General features: G+C 37.5%; 1 protein-coding gene across 4 annotated transcripts in view; it reads right to left on the reverse strand.

Annotated features, from left to right (window-relative positions):
* Nucleotides 1-855: 855 nt before the first annotated feature.
* cntnap5l (contactin associated protein family member 5 like) overlaps nt 856-22,104 on the reverse strand; it is a 66,168-nt gene continuing 44,919 nt past the window's right edge. The window contains exons 7-24 of one of the 4 annotated variants that reach the window (XR_014604293.1): nt 19,914-20,057; nt 18,164-18,434; nt 17,853-18,002; nt 17,099-17,270; nt 16,454-16,560; nt 15,049-15,168; nt 12,236-12,436; nt 11,170-11,326; nt 10,340-10,467; nt 9,997-10,167; nt 9,332-9,550; nt 8,384-8,620; nt 7,243-7,476; nt 4,885-5,018; nt 3,780-3,867; nt 2,548-2,756; nt 2,346-2,420; nt 856-2,014 (exon numbers count right to left, since the gene is read on the reverse strand). Coding sequence is in view for 2 of the 4 variants with exons in the window: in XM_084100972.1 (XP_083957098.1) it covers nt 1,818-2,014; nt 2,346-2,420; nt 2,548-2,760; nt 3,780-3,867; nt 4,885-5,018; nt 7,243-7,476; nt 8,384-8,620; nt 9,332-9,550; nt 9,997-10,167; nt 10,340-10,467; nt 11,170-11,326; nt 12,236-12,436; nt 15,049-15,168; nt 16,454-16,560; nt 17,099-17,270; nt 17,853-18,002; nt 18,164-18,434; nt 19,914-20,057 (3,018 nt within the window). In the remaining 2 variants the exon portion in view is untranslated. Of the gene's footprint in view, nt 2,015-2,345; nt 2,421-2,547; nt 2,761-3,779; nt 3,868-4,884; nt 5,019-7,242; nt 7,477-8,383; nt 8,621-9,331; nt 9,551-9,996; nt 10,168-10,339; nt 10,468-11,169; nt 11,327-12,235; nt 12,437-15,048; nt 15,169-16,453; nt 16,561-17,098; nt 17,271-17,852; nt 18,003-18,163; nt 18,435-19,913; nt 20,058-22,104 lie in introns of those variants that run through there. The other 3 variants (XM_084100972.1, XM_084100973.1, XR_014604294.1) reach the window with 3 other exon arrangements.

The raw sequence follows: 22,104 nt of genomic DNA on the forward strand, positions 1-22,104 counted from the left end.
TCCCAAATATGCTGGGCTTTGGCTGCTTTTTCTTCACTGACCAAATTTGATCCATTAAAAATAGTTCTGTAAAGAAGTTCATAAATGCACAATTTATATTTGTCAATAAACTAATTCCAAACACTTACGCATAGAGTAAGCCTGCGAATTAATAGATTTTTTAAGACCACGAGGAATCCAAAACTAGTAAAGTGTGTCCACACTTTTGACTGGTAGTCTAAATTCAGTCAAGTATTTCTGTGAACTTGTGAAGGTGTGATCATGTGACAATCAGGTGCATGCTGCCATCAGGGGTGTTGTTTTGCTCTCTACAGCCTACCTGTTACAGCAGATAGCCAAGAGAAGTTGTTTCATTATCACTGTCTCCTAAGAGTTCTCAATCGATTCTCTCTCTCTTTTTCTTTTTCCATCTTGGCTTATATTACTAGCAGTTCATATGACACAGGAAATAGAAGGTCAAACAGACTGCATTGTAGAATACAAAACCCAGTGCAATGTGCTGTTGTGTATGGCACATTTCGCCAGGTTAAATTACACGAATACAGTTAGCATACTATGCACAGTAGACATACTATATACTGCAGAAAATAGTATGGCAATACTCTAGGGCTCAACAATATAGGTAGGTATTATGAGAGTTTCTGAACAGTTGACAGAAGTGTCACTTGCCATATCTGTCAGTGACAAATTTTGAAGTTTATAATTTTATGTGCTGGAGCCTGTAGGTGTCTGAACTACTGGTCAGTTTTTGCAAGCAGAAACAATCCTTACTGTTGAGTCATGGAGTGCACTATCCCATACATTGCCATATACGCATTCATTTTTGCATAAATATACCAAAACCAGTTCAATAGGTCATCTGCACTCATAAGCTCTTAGAAAGCTCCATTTATTAAATATAATTATAAACGTATGTACACCATTCATTTACAATAGTCATATAGAAAAAAAAAACAGCCATAGAATTAATTCTCAATAGAAAGCAGGTGTTTTGTTGTAGTTGTTTTTCTAGTCAGGAGATATAATGCACTTCCATATGGATGAGATTTCATTCCAGGAGCTCAGTTGTGAGACCGGCTCAATTACCGTGGGAAAGAGAATTAAACTGCCTGAATCTGCCCGGCCCATGGGAATCGGGATACACACAAATGACTCATATTCCATCTCTCAGACGCTTTTTCTTATAGTCTTTTGGTTGTTAATCCCAGCCTATAGTGGTTCCTTGTACCAGTCAATAGTTTCAACATCAAATGCGAGGTTGTCGGATGCGGATGTCTTTAATCTTTTCTTTTTTTTTGGACACGTTCAGCGATGATCGATCCTTTAAAAACAATGTCTCGGAAGGTCCACCGCCCTGCCACAAAACCATTCTCTCAGAACCCTCTTCCTCTGGGATTTCAGTCCATTAGCTTAAGCCCAGTCTATATATGTGGGCTCTGAGACAGACAGGTTTGAGCAGGCACACTGGATAAAGTGATGCTTCAGGCCTCCTGCTGTGCCGTTTGCGTGTGTGTGTGCTGTGCATGTAAAACCTATTATTATGCCTGTAAAATAACAATATACAGCTCTGTCATTATTCAGGAGGCCCGCACACACCACTTCAACATAAGCTTTACTCTCTTCATAGAAAATAAGCAAACAAAGAAAGAAATTCTGTTGTCTCTCTTGTGTCCCAGCCTAAAAAAGTGGCTGTCGAGTCATTGCTAGCCTCTGATTGGCTGCTCAGCCTGCAGTGTAGATAATACAGTGTGGTGGGGATGTTTGCATGTTCACTGAGACAGGCTACTCAATTAAAGGTCAAGCACGACAACGAGAGGTCAGATGTAATATTCTTTGCTGTCGTGGTTGGGTTTGTGCAGGCCCAATGCAACCCGGTACGGTGGATGCTCCATGCTGGGGCAATGCGTCTTTCCGGTGATTCCGGAGGGCGCTGGAGTCCGTCGATGTCGGTATAGGAAGTGGATGATGACGGCCAACGCACAGAGGGTGATGAACACCACTGCAGCCACTACTCCTGTTTATTAGATGAATGAAGATGTGGAAATTAGTGTTGCATGTGCTTCCATTTAAATGGATGCATGAAAACATGCTAAATATTAAAAATTTATACTGATTCAGACTCAATGTGGTTTGAATGAAATGGTGTGGGTTTGGATCTTGAGATGTATTAATATTTCCATCATTCTACAATGCAGTGCTGCAGTGGTACAAATGAGAACATCATGAAATAAAACACTAAAGATGTATGAGGCTGTACAGTTTCATTTCTGAGGATGGTCTATTGTCAGATTTGGGTATTATTCTGAAAAGCTTTTCCAAAAGCACAATATCATGGGGATCTATACCTCCGATAAGTGCCAAGTCATTTTGATCTGCCTTTTTCAATGGGTCTTTGCCTCTGTTTGATTTCGCTGAGTCATCTGTAAGCAGAGAAAGAGAGCAAGAGGAAGACAAAGGACTGGCTTTTGTGATTCTTTTCAGCAGGCTGAAAAATACTGTCATCATTGAGTCTCTCTGCAGTGTGGAAACATTTAAAGAATCATTTACCTGACCGTGTGTGTGTATTGCTCAAAGTGTTCGAGCTGGAAATCGTCCCGCAACTTGATGCTTCCAGGCGGCCGATAACAGTAACTAATGGGCTTTGGCTGTTCTGCAGGGCTGCCTTCAGCGGGGTAGCCTGATTAAACTGCACGGAGGACAAGCAGCCAATAAACCCTCTCAATCCAGCCTGGACCAGTTCCTTATCAGTGATGTCACTATCTGAAACAGGAAAAAGAATTGAGCAACTGAACTTAAATTGTGATGTTAAAATACATTCTCCCATCCTAGTTTAATATGCAGAGACAACTACACTACAGTTCAAAAGTTTGGGTTGGTAAGATGTTTTTGTCTCTTGCGCTCGCCAAGGAAATATTTCAAAATGATTACAATTTAAAGTAATATTTAACAATGTCATTTATTCTTATGATGGCAAAGTTGAATTTTCAGTCTTCAGTGTCACATGATCCTTCAGAAATCATTCTGATATGCTAGTTTGGTGCTCAAGACGCCTTTCAGAGCTGAAAACTGCTTAATATTTTTGTGGAAACCATGATACATATTTTTCAGGATTCCTTGATCCTGATATTCTTTGATTTGGGGTGGAATTATCTGTTTGTCTGACTAATGGGAGACAAAGAGAGAAATGTTTTTGCAATTCCATCTGGTGACATCAGTGGCATACAAATTATGCATTTCACCTTTAACTGAATTCAAATGATAAACTGTTAATGAAACCACTCATCAGCCTTCATTTTAAAAGTAGCAGACTGCAGAACCACACAAGTAACCTCTGCTTAATGAACTTTTTTTCCTTTTAAAAAAGCTTCATTAGTAGTGTCTAAAAAGCCATTCTAAAACAGAATAAATTAGCACATTCAGTGCTGGTTCCTTTTCCATTTTGCATCTGTAGTAACTAATAGGATTAAAAAGGGTTTGTTGTAGTTATGCGAGTGTCCTAATCGTTCTCTAGCTTTATTTTTTATCAGGTAAAAATAAACTGTCTCCTAGGCAACACTGAGAAATTCCATTTGGCTTTCACTTGGCAACTCACCTGTGACGGCGCTGTCAAAAGTGTGCACACCATACATCTGCCTCCCAACCCAGTCAACCACCCACCCTTTCCTAACCTGCCTGGTTTCAGACACCTGACGCCACATCAGTGAAATAGAAATGTGTGAAATGGCACACAAGGAACATGAAGAAATAGAGTCCTCTTCAAAAGCCTGCTAGGAACTCACCTTGGATTCTCCCCAGAATCACTGACCTCACCGGGCTGAGGGCAGAGCCAGGAGACAGGCTGTACTGCTGGGTTACTGTGCTGTCAATCTGGAAGGGCACAGATATTGTGGCAGATATCTTGTAAAAGATTTATACCAACACTAAGTTTCAATCAGTCATGGTAAGCACAGGAAAATACATCTCAGTTCATTGTGACATGCTTTTAGAAATATCATGCTAGCACTTTATTTTACAGTCCTGTTCCCCATGTACATACTATGTACTTATTCTAGCAATTTAAATAACTGGTTAATAACTACTAACCCTGAACCTACCCTTATAACCATGTAATTACCTTATATTACCCAGCACTTTCTTTGTAAGTACACTGCAAGTGCACATACTGTAAAATAAAATATAATTTAGTATGTTACAAGACTTTTGAGACAAGCATAAAAGTCATCCATTCTCATTCCTGTAAAAAAGTACCCTAGTGAAAAAACTTCTCAAAATGTATTTAAAATACATTTATTTCATTTGAAGTATACTGCAAACCCATTAATATATTAACTGACATATCGATTGAGACTTACTGATATAAATATTAAAATTAAACGTTATTTGAAGTACTTCTTTATTGCACAATGCACATTTCTTAATATTAAGCCTAAAATGTGTTTAATATCACTATTAGTAAGGATAGTATGATCTCTGTGTAATATCAGTCTTTAAATGCACGATTTTTAAAGTGTACCAAAAGTATACTTGCAATAGTTCCACTTCAGCACAATCAAATATACTTAAGTATATCTTTAGTTGGACCTCAGCACTATTTCTGAATAACTAAAGTTTACTAAGTACAAAATGAGTTTTTCAATTTAGCAGGCTTTAAGTATACCAATTTAGTATACAAAAAGTACAATTGCAGGGTATTTATATTAAGTACATAAATATGTAAATGTACTTGTAGTAGCCTACACTTAGCATAAAATAAATGTATTTCAAATACATTTGAGTGTATTTATTTTTCACTAGGGTGAAGTATAGGATGTCAAGTAAAACATCTTTGGAAATCAGACATTGGCCATTGCGTTAACACCTGCTGCTATGGAGACAAAGACTCACCTGAACAAGGAGTTCCTGTCCCTTTCGATTGATTTTGACCCAGTGGAACCGTCCATCTGATAGACTGGCTGACTTTGGGCTGAACGTTTCTGTTCTTTTTTCTTTGTTCAACAAGTATCGTATTTGCAGGCTGCCTGGGAAATCAGAGTAAAAGCTATTGACTTAAAGGCATACGATATTTGTTTGATACAATGAATGCAGTGTTGTAGCATGACAAGAAGGAATAATGCTTTAAATTTCAACATGTTCAAGTCCACAATGTAAAGTGTTTTTGTATCACCATAAAGGAGTATGTGATAATAACCATCTTTTACATGGCTTACCAAAGAAATTAATGGACTAGAAATATTCATTTGATTTGAAGTCATTCTATTATGTGATAAGAAAATACGATGTGTGTATACGACAAACATTACACTAGCAGTTAAGAAGGAAATTGTTTTCTTAGGACAATGTCAATTATACTGTTCAGTGATCATGATATAAAAATATTTGAACACAGATCGCTGCAATTGACTAATCAGAATTAGTATTGCAGAAAGCCATGCCATTTCTTATATACACGCACACACACATAAAAAAACAAGTAATAAAAACTCAGTGAGTGTTTTAGCGCAATTTTCTGACGTCATGGGATCACAACACTTAAGAGATAGTAAATCTTTTTATGTTTTTTTTTTTTTTTTTTTTTTTTTTTTTTTGTGTGCGTTCACGAAATTAGACCTTCCTTAACATAATGCCGAAAACCCGAAGTCTCTAGGTGGTCTGGTTGAGGAGGAGATAGAAGTGCAAGATTGGTGCGCACAGACAGAACAGAAATCATGAGTTAACAATCGCAATTTTGTCCGTTGGAAAATTGCGCTAAAAAATTAATAGCACCTTAGAAAATATGTTTAAAATGACCATTGAAATGTTTAGGGTTAGTACGATTTAAAAAATAAAATAAAAAATTACTACTTTTATTCCGCAAGGGTAAATTAAATTAATCAATAACATTTACAATGTTACAAAATATTTAAATTTCAAATAAATTCTGTTCTTTTGAACTTTCTATTCTATCATTTCTATCATGGGTTCCAAAAAAAATATTAAGCAGCACAGCTGTTTTCAACATTGATAATAATACACAAGCTTTCTGAAGGATCATGTGACATTGAAGACTGGAGTTTTTTTGGCCATAAATTTGGCCATTAGTCAAAAACATTTTAAAAAAATCTTATCAACCCCAAACTTTTGAACAGTATAGTCAACAGTACATGAGATGAAGCCTCCAGTAATATCTGTGGCCCAATAAAAGCGTTTTTCTTTTAGATAGAGCAAGATAAACAAATGACTGAGTGCACCTTTAAGGTGCAATCTGTAGTTACCAAAATAGGAAATAAAACACACTACTCTTTAGTCATAATTAGGTTATTTCACTGCAATTAACAATTTGAGAATTATGAATGCTTGAACATGTTTAACAGTCATTTGGGATAACAGGACCAAGCAAGTCTGCAATCACCTCTGCACTTGAAAAGTTCTCATGTGAATTATCATTTCTCTTGTAGGTGGAACAAGACTAACTCCATCCACTAGTTCTCCCTTCTCTGTCATTAAGTATTCTTATAGCCTTTGCTTGTTTCCTAGCTTTAATTCATTGATTTCCACGATCAGTCTTTCCTTAAGCATATTTTCCTTCATTTCTGCATTTCCTGTGCCTCGCCTCATTGCTTCTTACTTTTATCACCTTTCTCCCTTTTTCTCCCTTTTTGTCAAACATTGATGTGCATTGCCATCTGCTGTGCAAGACATGTTAGCCAGTCATGTGTTCTCACAAATTATTTTCTGCTAAATGGAAAAAAGCAGAGCTGTGAAAGAGTACTGTAAATAGTGATGAGACAATGGTTGCAAGATCCTTCAATTTAGATGCCATGTGTGTTCTTTTGATAAAGGATGTGGGTGTAACTGAGTGAGGAAAAAAAAAAAAAAAACTAAAAAGGAAAATTTATGATGTATAACTTTTTCTATTCTCTAAAAATGTAACCTGCATTGATAAAAATTCATTATTGAATCTCAAAGGAAGACAGATATTGCACATTTATACTACTCACATACTATTCACAGGAATCATTTTTTTTCATCATTTACTCATCCTCATGTCCCTCCAAACCTGATTTTTTTTTACACAAAAACTAATACTATTTTCTGGCTGCTCTTTTCTAGTCAATGAAATCAGATAATGACTATGGTGGAAAAAGACTAAATGCATACAAATATTAATTGCCCTTTTTTGAGCTTGATACAGGTTTGGAACAATATGAAAATGAGCAAATGATGACTGTTCCCCAAGTTTTAGAGTAACGTATGACTTGGTACCGTTTGATGATAGCATAACAGCCATATAATGCTGGTCAAGAGTGTGAGCTGTCAGGATCAAGGCTGGCACATGACTCGTCAAGAACCCAAACGACACTTTCTCTTGAGATTTGGTAACTTCTGCATTATGGAAGCCAGCCGGTGATTTTCTGACTTCCTCATTCAATATTCCGGAAAATGGCTCCTGGAGAGTGTACAGGACTGAAGATCCACTTTCAAAGGAAGCTGCTAGAGCTGTGATGGACACAGAGAGACAAAGAAGTCCCTGGTGAACTTCACTGAGAACATCAGCATCATCATCATCTCTATGCAAATTCAGATTGTGCGCAAAGGCAATGAACTACGTCTCATCTGTCATTATTAGAGCTATAAAAACAACAACATTAGCATTGTTTCCTCCCCAACCACAGTTGAGACTGTGGCAGAGAGGTGTCCTACTGATTCTTTCTGTCTCTTCTCATTTTCTGGTCATCTATTCTAGTTAGCCGTAAACTGCAGTGGCTTGAGCGGACCCGTTTTGACATCGCATTGTGAAGAAACAAAGCCATTACATCACTAATCTGACTGACAGGCTGCTGGATGGGTATGAGGCAGAGCAATGGCTGCTATAATTAAATTCAATTTGTCAGTTAAAGCTTTTCTGCCAAAGCCTGTCAGCCCAGCCTCAAGGAATTCAAGGTGAATACGCCATCAAGGGCATGTTGTCATCCACCGGCAGCCAACCCTCCTGATCTAATAAAAAACTAAAAATGGTCTGAAATAGTTGAAATTTCCATAGAATATATAGTGGGTTGACTTTCATACCTGTTGTACACATTTTTGGTACAAATGTCTCCCACAGTGTGAGACTCATGCCATATCCAACAGCTCACAGCAAGTTGTGGCTTAAACGGATATTAAATCATTTCCTATAGAGCCCTGATTTAATTTCTCTCTGTAGGCTTTGATCTAATTGTGTGATTTTACAGTGTAAATCCAATAAAAACACTTCCTCCGTCAAAAATGCCAACATTACGGCATATGAGAACTACAAGCATCTGAGGTGTGCTTGTGGTCCAGAGTGCCTATTTCATTCATTCTTTTTGATTGGTGCAATAAGACCTATGAAAGAGAGCTGGCCTGGGGGCCATCGTAACCTCACCTGTTCTGCAGTGTGGCCCATCGAAGGCTATCTGTGTGCAGTCGCAGGTGTACCTGCTCCTCTCTTCCACACATCTCCCTCCATTATGGCAGACGCTGTCACTTGTGCAGTGACCCGGACAGCCTGAATTCACCCCAGGGGTGGTCTTAGCACGCTCATAAAGGTCAAGGGTAACCCCATTAATGGTGAGGGCACGTAAGCATCCCAGAAAGCCATTCTGCCTAGAAGCCGTTCCTCCTATTGGGGAGATTAAAATGATTAATTGTCTTAGGCAATTTATAAAGCCAAGCACTTTGAAGTTAATAATAGTGTCATTCTCAGGAAATGATGCCGTTTGGGTGCTACAGTATGTGTGTCCCAATCACTTACTACTAACACAATTAACTGATTTCTTATTATTTGATAGTCATACTCCATAGAGTGTGTACACAGCAAAGGAAAAATTAAAATGAAAAATTTGATTAATATTAAATAAATGTATCTGAATCTCACCATTACACTTTAATAACAAAACATTTTACAAAAATGTTGTTTTTACTGACATGAAAATCTCATGCCTTCATATAGATTTTTCTAAAATGCTTTATTTGTCTTTGTAGATTCTGTCAAACTCTCTAAATAATAGTTTGATTTTTGTGACAGCATATTTGAGGGAGTGACAACATAACATCTGAACAGAGGCAAGTTACTAAACAAATATCGTTCATGGCATAAAACAAGAATTCTGACTGTAAATAATATGGTGTAGCGAAATTATATTTTCTGCACTGATCTTCAACCCTGTCACATTTAACCATGCCATGCCATGCCATGGTTTCTGACTTGAAATATGATTACAGATTCCTTCTGTATAACGAGCTCAATTTTCTCTGTTCCCAAGGGTATTCTTAGCTAAAGTACACTCAATATTATTATAACATTGCTAGTGACATTTGCATGTTTGCGCACCCACAAATAGTTGACTGCTGAGCTGAAGCCGATAGGGTCTTTCAGACGGTGCTTCGGTTAGCGTCAGAGGCAGCGAGTCAACCTGCAGAGAAGCTTCTTTCACATTTCGCTCAGCACGAATATAATGCCATTGACGATCATTTAAGACTACAGGTGATCGAACGGTAAGAATTACTGGTCCATCCCCAAGGTCAAAGGTGAAGTTCACTGTAGAAGGAGCTGAGAATGACAAAAACAGTGGTATGTTTATCTCACACTTTGCGGTTTAAACAAAAGTATGACTGATTTTCACTGAAAGTTCAGTGAATGTTCTTCTTTTAAAGAAGTGCTCAGAGGCTCTTTCAAGAAACTTGCTGAAGCCTCTATTTTCAGGTCAGACGCACTCGATACTAGTGCATTTCCCTTCAAGCATAAAATGAACTGTTATGCCACTGTTTTTGTCTTGCTTTCAAGTTAAAATATCAAATATATAAATAAATATACTTAATTCAGCATATATTTTCTAGAAACAAGAGTTATTTTCTCTTCAAGAAATGTTGCAATTTCTCTTCTGCAATTTTGCTTCAAGTAAATGCACATTTATAATTTAGATGTTTTCTTGGAAAACAAGAATAAGAAAAATAATGTTTTGTTTTTTTACAAGTCACATTTGATCAAGCACTCACAAATAAGTTCCAGCTTTATAAAGTCTCTGACACCCTGATTCTCCAAGAAGACTCCTGAGAGAGCACTGGTTTTGAAAAAGAGTGAAATATCGACGCTCAGTTCGGCTTGCAGGGTGGGGAAGTGCAGATAGGAGGATTCCTGGTAAAAAGATGCAGTGTTCCAGAAAAATCCTGTAGCAAAGGGACAGGTGAGAAAACACACAGTGTGTTGAAAAGCAAATTGTGCTCTGAATTTGATAAAAAAGGGTCCATCTCTTTTGCATTTTGAAATATGAAAATATATTCAGTAGAGAGCCGTTTTACCCCCCATTCCCCTTTTAAATTTGGTAAACAAAACACCCACGGTTGCCGTAGCAACGCAGCGGTCCAATATGAAGCTCAGCCTGTGAGTTTGTCCGGTTTGTGTCTCCGATGGCGATCTCACTAAGGGGTAAATGGTCTTTATAAGACAGCACACCAGTATCATTTGCCCTGCAGGAGGAGAAAGAGAATGAGAGAATGTGGAAGAGGAGAAGTAATGAGCAAAAGGCCAGTATAAAGACAATTGCCCTCCGAGGAGTGTGTATGCTTCACTTGTTGCTTAAAAAACGGTAATACTTGCCCTATGGCGAGTATTAAGCTTTGTGCTTGTCTCACTCACTTTAACAGAAAAGCTAATGAAGGGTTTTAAAGTGTGAATCCAATACAGCATTTTAATTGACTAAAACTCTTCAATCTGTCTCAGATTTCTTTCTTTCATTCTATGAAAAACAACAATCCTATTATCTTAAAAATAGGAACAACTGCTCAAGTCCATTGGGCTATTTTTTTACCCGAAGGTTAAAGGTTTGTCATATTGCATAAATTATATTTGACTGAAATGCTTTTAAATATGTTATATTCTACAAATGATAAAACTGGCATGTTTTGTAAGAGAAAAGCCTTTGAGCTCCTTTATGAAAACAAACTGTGTTTATGATTACTACTCTACAGTGATTTTCAAGTTGAAATTGTGTATAATGTATAACAGTGACTATAAAATATTTTAGGTATGGGATTGGCATATTTTGAGTTTTGATATGTGGGCTAGGGTCAATGGGCTAGTTTTGATTGGCCATTGGGATTTTTTTTTTTTTTTTTTTTTTTTTTTACGCAGACCTGGCAAGTCTGATTCACTGTGGAATAAAAATGTACCAGATGTCTTGGTCTGCATCACAGTTGCAGAAGTAATTCATGTCCCTGCAGTTGCCATCCAAGCTACAAGAACACTGCTGGACCCCAGGCAGAAATCCTCCCCAATATGTTCGTTTCACTCCGTCTCTATCCAGCCACCACGACAGAGGTGTTCCATCTGAAAATGGACAAAATGCCCCAAGGATAAAAATATTTTTTTATATTCCTATATTCTATACATATCATATTAAATAATTTTGCTAATAATGACAGCACTGTTTGGAGTCTAATGTAATTAGTCATGCATGATGACATCTGGTATCCTGCTCCTGCTGGTCAGTAATGGGCTCTGAGGCTCCTGTCAGTCAAGTAGCCGTTATAGTAGCGCTACAATGTGCGTGACCAGACATCTGCTATCACAGCGGTGCAGAGATCTGGCCAAGAGCTTAGCTTAGCCAACGACAAATGGCAATCAGATATGCAAGATGTCTAGTGCTGGAGGTTCACATTTGAACAATGTTTGATCAAAGGTTGATCTTTGCTCAAAGGCTTTATTGGATCTCATTCCCATTTTTCAAATCAAAATGAATCCAAAGAGTGAGCCAAATGTTTGAGGAGAAGTTAACTCCAACCCAGTAAAAAGCCTAAGCATATCAACCCCACAGAGTCAAAAGTATTAAAGCAGTGTGCAGAAAAAATCATATGGAATAATTTAGCGTAAAAAGCTTATAATCTTTTTTTAAGGCTGTATGCATGCCTTTGCAATTCAAATGCTCTCATCACGTCCCACAACCATCCCTGCATGACAAAAATTACAGCATAACCACTTTTTAAGTGAACATCATCATTCACCACACATCGTCGTCGTGTCACACTTGAGCCCCTTTAATATCGGTGGTAATAACCTGCTGTTGTGAATCATTTAGCTGTGAGGTATGTTTTTGTTCCTTTGCAGCATATTAGCCAAATTTAGAGCATTAGAATTCCTGAGGTAACATAAATCACACACTTCATAAAAAGACAACATTTCAGCGGTACAGCACACAAAACAATGAGATAAACTCCAGAATAAGAAAGCAGAACCAACCCCAGGTGTCAAAAAGCCGAGACTTCCTGCAGCGATATATCACTTCCTGTTGGCAATGTTCTGAGGAGGTCACGAGCGAGCGGAGATGGTATGGTGAGATGGTGTAGTTGAAGATGAGAACGAAAGGGCTGCGTGGAGTGGATCCTCGAATGTCAATGGGCCTCGTGTAATCGTGCCCCACCACAGTCCAAACTTTATCTTCTGTGCAAGAAACACACACACACAAAGAAACAGCACACTTGAAAAACTAGTAAAGACTGAAATCCCCATTGACTCCGAACGTGTATCAACCCTCTCAAGCCTGCACTCAATCGACCGTATGTGCTTGTGAATGAAAATGAGAGATTAACGGAGTGATGGAGTCGTATGCAAATACCTGATGAATATTAAGCAGAGAACAGAAGGTCACTCTTTCAGGAGGGTGTGAAATGATGAGAGTGTGGTAGTCTACACTAGCACCTTTCCCTATGCACATTGAAATTGCTACGTGTGATGTCTAAAGGTGCCGGTTTGTGGTGTCTTGCAGAATTAGCATGGCTAATAGCTCCTGTAATTGGGGTCAGTTTCAAACGATTTTCTTGCCAGTGCTTGTTGGCGTCGCTTGAGAGAAAAGGTCTATTTGTATTGGGTCTACAGATCTTTAAATGCATTCAGCGTGACAAAGCTAACTTTGCAATCTGAATAAAGCTCAGTGAAAGCTGACTTGGTAAAGTAAAGCCAGCTTAGCTGTGCCAACGTGCAGCAGGTGGTCACAGCCTATGACAGCTTCCCTGTGCTTACTTTTCTCAGCTCGGCTTGCAGCGCCAATAACATCTGAGCCAAAACCTGCTGCCTATGAAACTAAGAAAAATTAAGCTATCAGTCTCAGCTAGTATGTGCTGCCAGTCTCTGCAGGCAGAAACGCATCTTGATTTTTTTCTTTCTTTACCTGCACTCCTCCCTGCTGCTGACATAATGGGGCTTGAATTTCCCTGCGTGATGATATAATGTATTACAGTCTTATCTCAGAGACAAATCTGCCCAGCATCTGATGCAGCAGAGAGTAATGTCAGAGGCCAAAAACCAAGGTCAGTGAAATTGGTGATGAAACCTGACAGGAGACGTGAGAAAACACATTGTTCCTGAGGCAGATGATACATCTGCTTGCCCCCACATGTCTTGGAGAGGTAGTAAACCATTTTTTCCCCCCATTTTGCTATATATTGTATCCTGTAAAAATCCTACAGTAAAAACCTGTCAATTGGTTACCTTACCATATACAGTACATGGGCTTAGTCAAGTCAAGTGAGCTTTATTGTCATTCTCTTTTATATGTGGAGACATACAGTGTAACGAAATGTAATGCCTCGCAGGACCACGTTGCAACATATTTAAACATAAATATAAACATGTAAACAGTAGAAGAATAACATAAACCTACATAGCTAACCTACTGAAATAAGTAATCTAACTATAAATATATTATATATAATCAAACTATTCATATACAGTACTAACTGCACATATAATTAATCTAACTATACATATACTTTACTTAAAGACTATACATATACCCTGGACATCATATTAACATCATATAATATGTTTTTTTTTTTTTTATTTACAAAAATGTAATTGGTAAAAGGGCATTCCCAGAAGTCCCTCTGTAACATCGCATATGCTTATATTTTATTTAAATAGTTTTGATTCCTCTCATTTTTGTTTTATGTTACATTACAGTGTAATGTTACTACAAAAACAGCACATACAGGGCCAGATCTACTAAACAGGGCAAATAAGCATGACGCTGCATTCCCATAAAAGAGAAGATGGAACCAGAAAGTTCTGCGGGTGATCTACTGACAATGCGCAAATTAAAGAATAAATGCAGCCATGTCTAGCCAAAATGAGTTAAGACATGCTTTTGGTATTAAATAATGGTGCAAATACAAGAAAATTGACTACCGCGAATCATAGTAAAATCACGTTGCGTGATTTATTCAAATACTTTCCTCCAATAAATGTTATGCCTTAAAGGGAAACTCCTACACATGCAATAAGGTCAGCAACAAAAATAACTGTGTTGTGCCCACAGCTTTTCATTGCCAATTTTTCACGGCGTGTCTTTAGTAAATCCTGACAATAGTTTTTCAACGCCAAAAGAGGGTTTGCACTGGCACAAGCTGTTAGTAAATCTGGCCCATAGGGTCAAATTCATTCACTTTTGCAGCCCTTCTGCACTGTATTTCAATGCAAAAAACAGAAATTCTCACAGCTATCACGCGCAGTTTGTAGCAGGAGTAATTGCTCAAATGATGAAGAAATTATGGAAAGATTATAATCCGTCATACATCACTGGAAATAAACAACGCTAGCAATAGGCACAAATTACTCTTAGTGATTTGTCCCACAGTCTAGAGAAAACACGAAAACATCTAAACCACAGCAACATCACACCATCTAGATGTCTTGGAAACACTAATCAACTGCTTCGTTGGATCCAGTCTAGCTGAATCAGGGATGTTTGTGTGGTGCTTGAGCAAAAAATCTGCCTCACCGGAGGCTCCATGGGAGAAGGTTGGCCAACCCTAATCCAACCTGCTGAACTAGACAGCCGCATGAGATGCTGAACTCACTTAATGAGACGTGTGATTTCTCCAGGCAGTCCCCCCACACATGCTGAGGTCACACCTGTCCTTGCACTGAATCAGGTTTGTAAATGAGAAGTGCTGAGGTTTGAGCTTCATCATTGAATAATGTTAAACATGATGAACATCAGTGTATAATACGTCTAGAAATGTGCAAAGTTGGGTATGTATAATTAGATCAGTCACCTGCCATGGTGCAGTTAACTTGAGTGTGCTCTAGCGGTCCACTCCCATCAAGGTCGATTGTAAACACACTCGACTGGCTTCCTGTTTTCCTGAAGGCCTCGCAGGATCGCTCATATATTGCTGAAAATGATGAATCAAAGAAATCATGGAAATAAATCTGCTGCTGTTGTGTTTATGCTGTGTTTGATTACAGAATGCTTGCATTTTGGAACATCAGCATGCTTGGCACAGATATACAGTACTGAGCCTGTGGGAGGTAAAACAACAACAACAACACTAAAGTGAGATCAAGAACATTGTTTTTTTTTGCCTTAAAGTTTGAGCTGTAATCATAAGAAAAAACATTTGTCAACTTTTGTTAATCAGCAGCATCATTCAAACAGAACACTCTGCCTGGCCAAAAACAGCCGATACCTGTTAAATCAGTCACAAATAAAAATAGTGTGTCACGTGCAAACAAGTCTTCTTTCATTTATATTAAATTAACTTCCCTAACCATGACATTGTAAACAGTTAATTTAGCAAACAGAGGTAATTACTGTTTTCTTGGGACCTGTTTGCCACAACAGAGAAGTCCTCTGTGCGGCAGAGAGAACTAATTTGTTGCACGTGTTGTTTTGCTGACGGTAAATCGCACAGCAAGACTTGTAAAAAGAAAATATCACATTTATTTGTCTTTTAATGCAATAAGTCTAACAGATGGCATTGTCATGCCTCTCTCTCCTCCAGAGAACATGTACAGTCATGAGCGTATGATGAAACCATGCATGTGGCGGCAGATTAGAACATATTGATCCAACAAATTTGATTACAGCAAGGAAGCGTAAAAATACATCTGGTGAAAATAATTACAGCTTACTCAAAATACTATAATAGACACAGATGCCAAAATTAAATGGATAAATTGGTGAGTGCATAGTTTCAAATCACTGTTACACTTGCAGGTGTCAAGTGATGCATTATGCATGCCATAATTAATGTTAATGATTTAAAGATAAAGGGTAAGCAGCATTGGCCTATTCCAATAAGTATCATTTACAAATAGTTTATTAGAACAATAAAATAAAAATATGGGAAAAGTTGGACCTCACCAACTTAACTGAAATTTAATACCAATTTAATTTAGGCTACTTTCTTCCACACAATAGTGGCACCTGTAGATGACAATTACCTACCACTCTAAAACTTTTGAACACTTTTTGTGTTTGTTTATAGTTCATGTTTTATAATTAATATTTTTTAATAATAAAAAGTTATAATTCTGACAATGCATCTGTGATATCCGAAATAAATCCAAGTACAAACATTATTCATTATTCAGTAATGTGCTGAAAAACAGCAAAATTAAACTCGCATCTGAGTAATCAAACATACATAGGCTGTTTTGGGACTTTGCATAACTCACAGTTGTGGCAAGTGGCTCCTGTGTATCCTGTTCCAAAACAGTCACAGTAAAACTGGTCCCATGACTGGATGCATTGACCACCGTGTTCACACAGATTGGGCAAACACCTGTTGGGACGAACACGTTCATTTGAAATGATAATTTATTTAGATTTTTAGTTTTGGTAATAATAACCATTTTTATTTCTCATACCCATCTTTTTTATTATCATTGTATGTAATATTATTACAAACAATACTATTATTAAATATTATTCTATGCTTATAGGTTATGAGTTGGCCCACATTGAATCTGCTCCTGAAAATATTTCCATAGAATTGGAATGGCCATCATTCAAAAAGTTCTACACAGTCCCTGCTACTTGCATGTTTGATTTTTTTAATATTTTGACTGATTTGGTTATCCTTCAAGCTAAAAAAGCTTTGTTTAACCCATTTCATTAACTGTTAATTCTATTCCATTAACAGATTTTCCTCCAAAACTAGCATAGAAAAGGCAAATAAATTCTGCCAATTTTATCCGGGCCTGGTTATGAGCCAAATTATATAGATGATCAGATAGATAGATTTTTTAAGTCATGCATAATGATTCACATAAAAGTAGTAAGACAACTGTGTGAGCAAGAAATCAATGGGGAAAACTGACCTGTCTTGTATGTTGCAAACATCAAAGCTAAGCTGGCTAAAGTTGCTCAGGCTTTCCTGCTGAATCTGAAGGAAGTTGACCGGATGGTTGTTGATGAACAGGAGACGAAAGCAGCCCTGAAATCCTCTGCTGGGGTTCTCACAGATGAAATTGCTCTGGAATAAAGGGCAGCCTAAAATAATGGAAAAGTCCAACTTACTGGCTTTTAAATCAAAAACAACATCCACAACTAATACCAAGTTGCACAAAGACAAATCTCTGCAAAGCAGCTTATACAATCTCAGCAGGACTGCATTGTCTCAGAAGTAAGCAAAATGAGAGATTTAGAGGTCTTAGTTAAGACGTTGAAAGTTTGAGTCAGAGATTTCAATAACAGCATTAAAGAAAATGCATTTATCCTCTACAGAAATTGAATGTGGTTAGAGCTGCATGAATGAACTAAAAAGAAAAAAAAACTCCAAGAAAAAAATGTTTGGGAATAACAGCTGTGCGTGTGAAATGAGCTTTCCAAACCTGTATTTCATTCAGGAATATGAGGAAGGTTCAGTTGATGGAGGTTAGAGTTAATAAGGCAGAAGAAAATTGTTCTTTGCATTCAGGATAATGTTTTGGGTAATAACTGCTTTTTGCCCGCAGCCATAAGGCTAGTTAAGAAAGGAGATCAAAATAAGTTATCATCCCTGAATTTGAATATAGCCAGTAACTCTTTCCAAGAATCAGGTTAAACTAGCTATTTCCATTTCTAATGCCATACCTCCAACGTAGATGGTTGTTTTTTGCACTTTCTGGCTAAGGCCAATGATTTCCATGGAGACAGGCTTCTGATTGTTGACTGTTAAAGACACTTTTTGACCCTTGACCTCGACGGCTATGGAATGCCACTGTCCATCACTCAAATTCTGACCTGAAACACAAACAGTACAGGCATAACAAGGCAGTCTGCCCAGCCTCAGAATGAAAGCTGTGATAAATGAATCACGTAATCATCTGCATCGACACTTAATCAGTATACAATATCTAAAAATGTATTAACAAATGAAATGCTATTGCTCCTACATATCTTACCACTGAAAACCTGAGCAGAGTTTTGTGGCCCTCCAGAGATAGAGAGGAGCAGCCGGGTCTGGCTGAGCTGCAGAAGCAGGTTAATGGGGTCTGGATCATGAGAGAGAGGGACTGAGAACAGCAGCCCTTCCTGATTCCACGTGCGGAACTGAAGGCGTACAGTGAGACTCTCTGTAAAATAATCTGCAGGGAGCGCCAGGAAGCTGCCTGAGGAACTGAGGAACGTCACAGCGACTGACGAAGACTCAGAGCAGGAGAATGTCACATTTCCCTTAGTAAGGAAGGGAGAGAAATATGAAAGAATGAAGAGATGAATATGTGGAGAGCAGAATTAAAAAGGAAAGGACAATGAAAAGATGGAAACAAAGAGTCATACTAAATCATACTGATGTTGGGCGTGGGCACATAGCAAGTGAATTATTGAAGCAATAGCAATGTGTGCTGGCAGTTTCTTCCACCTTAGCGAACAGTTTAAAACTCTATAGTTCAGCATCTCTCAAACTGGGGTCTGTGGACCCCCCGGGGTCCCATAATGTAACTTATCAAAATATATGAATTAGAGGTATTATGAAAAACATGAAAGAAAGTAAGGCAATAATCAGATTGTGCCAATAGTCTATCTATATATGGAACATTATGAATAGCGGTGTTAGTCTTTTCTTCCTGTGATGGGGCAGACCAAAGAGAAGCCCCAATAGTTTACATTGGAAAAAAAAAAGAAGCCACATACATGCCAGTTTAATGTGTTACAAAAATACCATTAATATCTAGACAAAAAATGTTATCTAAAGTTTAAGTTTAAAGTTTAATAATCACATTAAGCCTTATAGTGATTAACATTTTTCTCCAAATTTAAGACCTTTTAAAATGATCATTAAGATTTGTGTTGTACTATTTAAGATATACATTTTTTTTTAATGATAACTTTTTGATCAAATCTAATTTAAGACTTTAAGGACACAATGGAGCTTAAAAAACCCAAAGGAGACCTCAAAGTTTAAAAAATTCTGCTATAAATCAATACCTCTCAACACTTTAATGATGAAACATTTAGGTTTCCTATTTACAACATGAGCATGGAAGCCAATTGTGCACATGAACGTGGTGGTGCTATGTTTAATTTAATTTTTGTTTTGAGGACCAATGTGAAGTTGAAGTTCTCAAATCGTTTTGAAAGTAGCTATAGCACAAAAAATAGCTATAGCACTGCATGAACATCATTCAGTCAGTGAACTCTTGGACTTTGGAATGTATTGCAATAAGCTGGTAAGATCGTTGTCTTAAAATGCCTCTGACAAGAGGGAGGGTAAGAAAAAACGATTTTTTTTTTGTATTAGACCATCAGGAGAGAGCGAGAGAGAAATGGACAAGAGGAAAGTCATCACAGCCTCTTAATTAGGGAAAGAGAGCTTTTTTATGGTGTGATGCACACAATTTCACACAATTGCAAAAGCACACTTTTAGAAGAACACACAGAGCTACTGTGATTTACCAAGTGACACTGTTGCAAATTGTATTGGATATAAATGACTTTTGTGTGAATAAAGTTGTTTAAATGACACAATACAAAAAAAAAAAAAAAACATCAACAAATCTATGCTTTTTAAGTCTCACATTGCCTTGTGAACAACAAGAGTGGGATTTGAAGTCTTCAAACTAACTAGCTAAGGTGTCATTGATTCTCACAATATAGGCATATCAAAAATTGTTATTTACAGTAACACTAGCACTTGTAAAAGTTCAAACTTACCACGGTATAGATCTGTGGCTTCCGTCTCTTTGCCATGTCGATGACATTGACACCATTGTAGTTTAGATTCTCTATGCAGCCATGGAAATTTTCATGGAGAAACGTCCCAGGCTTGCCAGGCAAAGGGATTCCTCCGAAACTGAGCTTGAATAAGGACAGACAAACACATAGAAACACACACACATACACACAAACACACAAAAACAACCACATATCCCAGAGATTAGTAACAATACAGTTTGCATAGCAGAGAATACTTCTGAAGGCAATTTTATAGTAATTTGTATGCTGGTTATAGAATGGTTATATACCAGAAAAATTCTAACTTTGCTTCCCTTGTTAACATTGGAAGCTCTTTAAATGAGCAAAGAAAAGAGAAAATAGAGAGAAAAGGAAAGTGGTAAATATTTTAGCTGTTTGTAACGAGGTTAATCTATAATAAATGGTATCAATTTTCATTCAGTATTGAACCGATTAATCATTTAAGCATTTGGGGTGTGTGCTCTCATGTTTGAAATAATCACGTATACACACAAAAGAATAAATGAAGGAATGGAAGATATGTTGGAGGTTGAAGAAAGGAAAAGGTGGAAAAGGACAGAAAAATATGGAACAAAAATAAAGATTAAAGGGGTCATATAATGGTACATGAACTTTTACAAGTTGATTGTACTGAAATGTGTGTTGGCAGTGCCTGTACACAACCATCATAAAATGATAAAAATCCATCCAGTGTTTTTTTTTTTAATCTTCTTATATGTTTCCTCCTGTCTCAAATCAAGCTGTTCGATATTGTGACGTCACAATATCGACGCCCCTCCCACGATGGCTGATTGACAGCAGCGTTTCAAACACAGACCCGCCCTCGCGCCCTCGTGAGCGAGCTGTCAATCATAGCACGCGCCGACCGGCGCGTTCATTGTTGATAGCTGGAGTGCTGAGCAGAATGGCGTCTAACGATTGTGGTGTTCTGTTCTTGGGTGTAATAACGAACACAGCAGTCATATTGATGATGTTTCTAAATCCGTACAGCTGAAGACGCAGTGGATGAGTTTGTTTTCGAAGGGAATATTCCCCACGATCAACGTCAATGCTGTCATGTTTGCGCAAATCATTTCACCAGACTCGAGACTGCTTTAACGTTACAAACGAGGGTCAGTATAAAGCTGTTTTTGCTAAGAAGCTGCTCCAGAAAAAAGGATCAGTACCAACTATTCATGTTCCTGCTGAACCTCCAGAAGAACAAGTGAGTGTAACGTTTTATTGACCTTTATATTAATCTTTATATTAATCTTTGCAAATAGCTTGCACGCTTCACAATGAATGTGGCTATTTTTACACTCAGGGTACATTATGGCATGTTTTCTATGTACGACGTTCTCAATATAATTCATAATCCCACGTTTATAATGAACAACGCGTTATGGTTATTGTATTATTATTTTAAACGGTGTACGCACAGAACAGAGGGGCGGGGTGAGCAAAGCTCATTATCATTTAAAGACACATGCACTGAAACGGCGTGCTGAAAACAGAGCTGTTTTTGACCAGGTAAAATTAGTGTTTTCTTACAATACTAATGAGAATTTTTAATTAAAGTATATTACAAATTTATATATTAGCTTGTACAAAAATGACATTATATGACCCCTTTAAAGTATATTAGGGAAACAAAAGCATCAGCTATCGGCCTTATCAAGAGGATTTGGCATTTCCAATTAATGTATTAAATTAGGCTATTATTATTTGTACTACTACTTTTATTATTACATTAATATTAAAATTCATTTGACTAGCAATAATTTTATTTCGCATCACCCCATAACCATCGCGTTGTGAGGAAAATAAAAGATGAATTAGATTAGCTTACTCATTTCAAAAACACAAAACACGAAATACTTCTCTCCTCATTTTTTCACTACTTATGTGCCAAAAGCGAAATATTAAGTGAATAATTGACTGGGGTTTGAGACTTCTTCACCACCATAACTCTAGAGCAAAGTTTGCACATTGCTTGTGTGATATCCACTGGCTCGCCTTCATGGTTTAAAATGGAAATAGTTCCAATATTGTGCGCACATTTTCTTTATAAACAATTGCTTGCAAAATTATGGACAGCGATTTAGATTTTGCACATACCCGTGCTGAGATTCCTGGAATCATTGACTTTGTTCTCTATGGTACTTTGTTT

The sequence above is a fragment of the Abramis brama genome (assembly GCF_963993115.1).
Source record: "Abramis brama genome assembly, chromosome: 23".
In the NCBI taxonomy this organism is placed as follows: Eukaryota; Metazoa; Chordata; class Actinopteri; order Cypriniformes; family Leuciscidae; genus Abramis; species Abramis brama.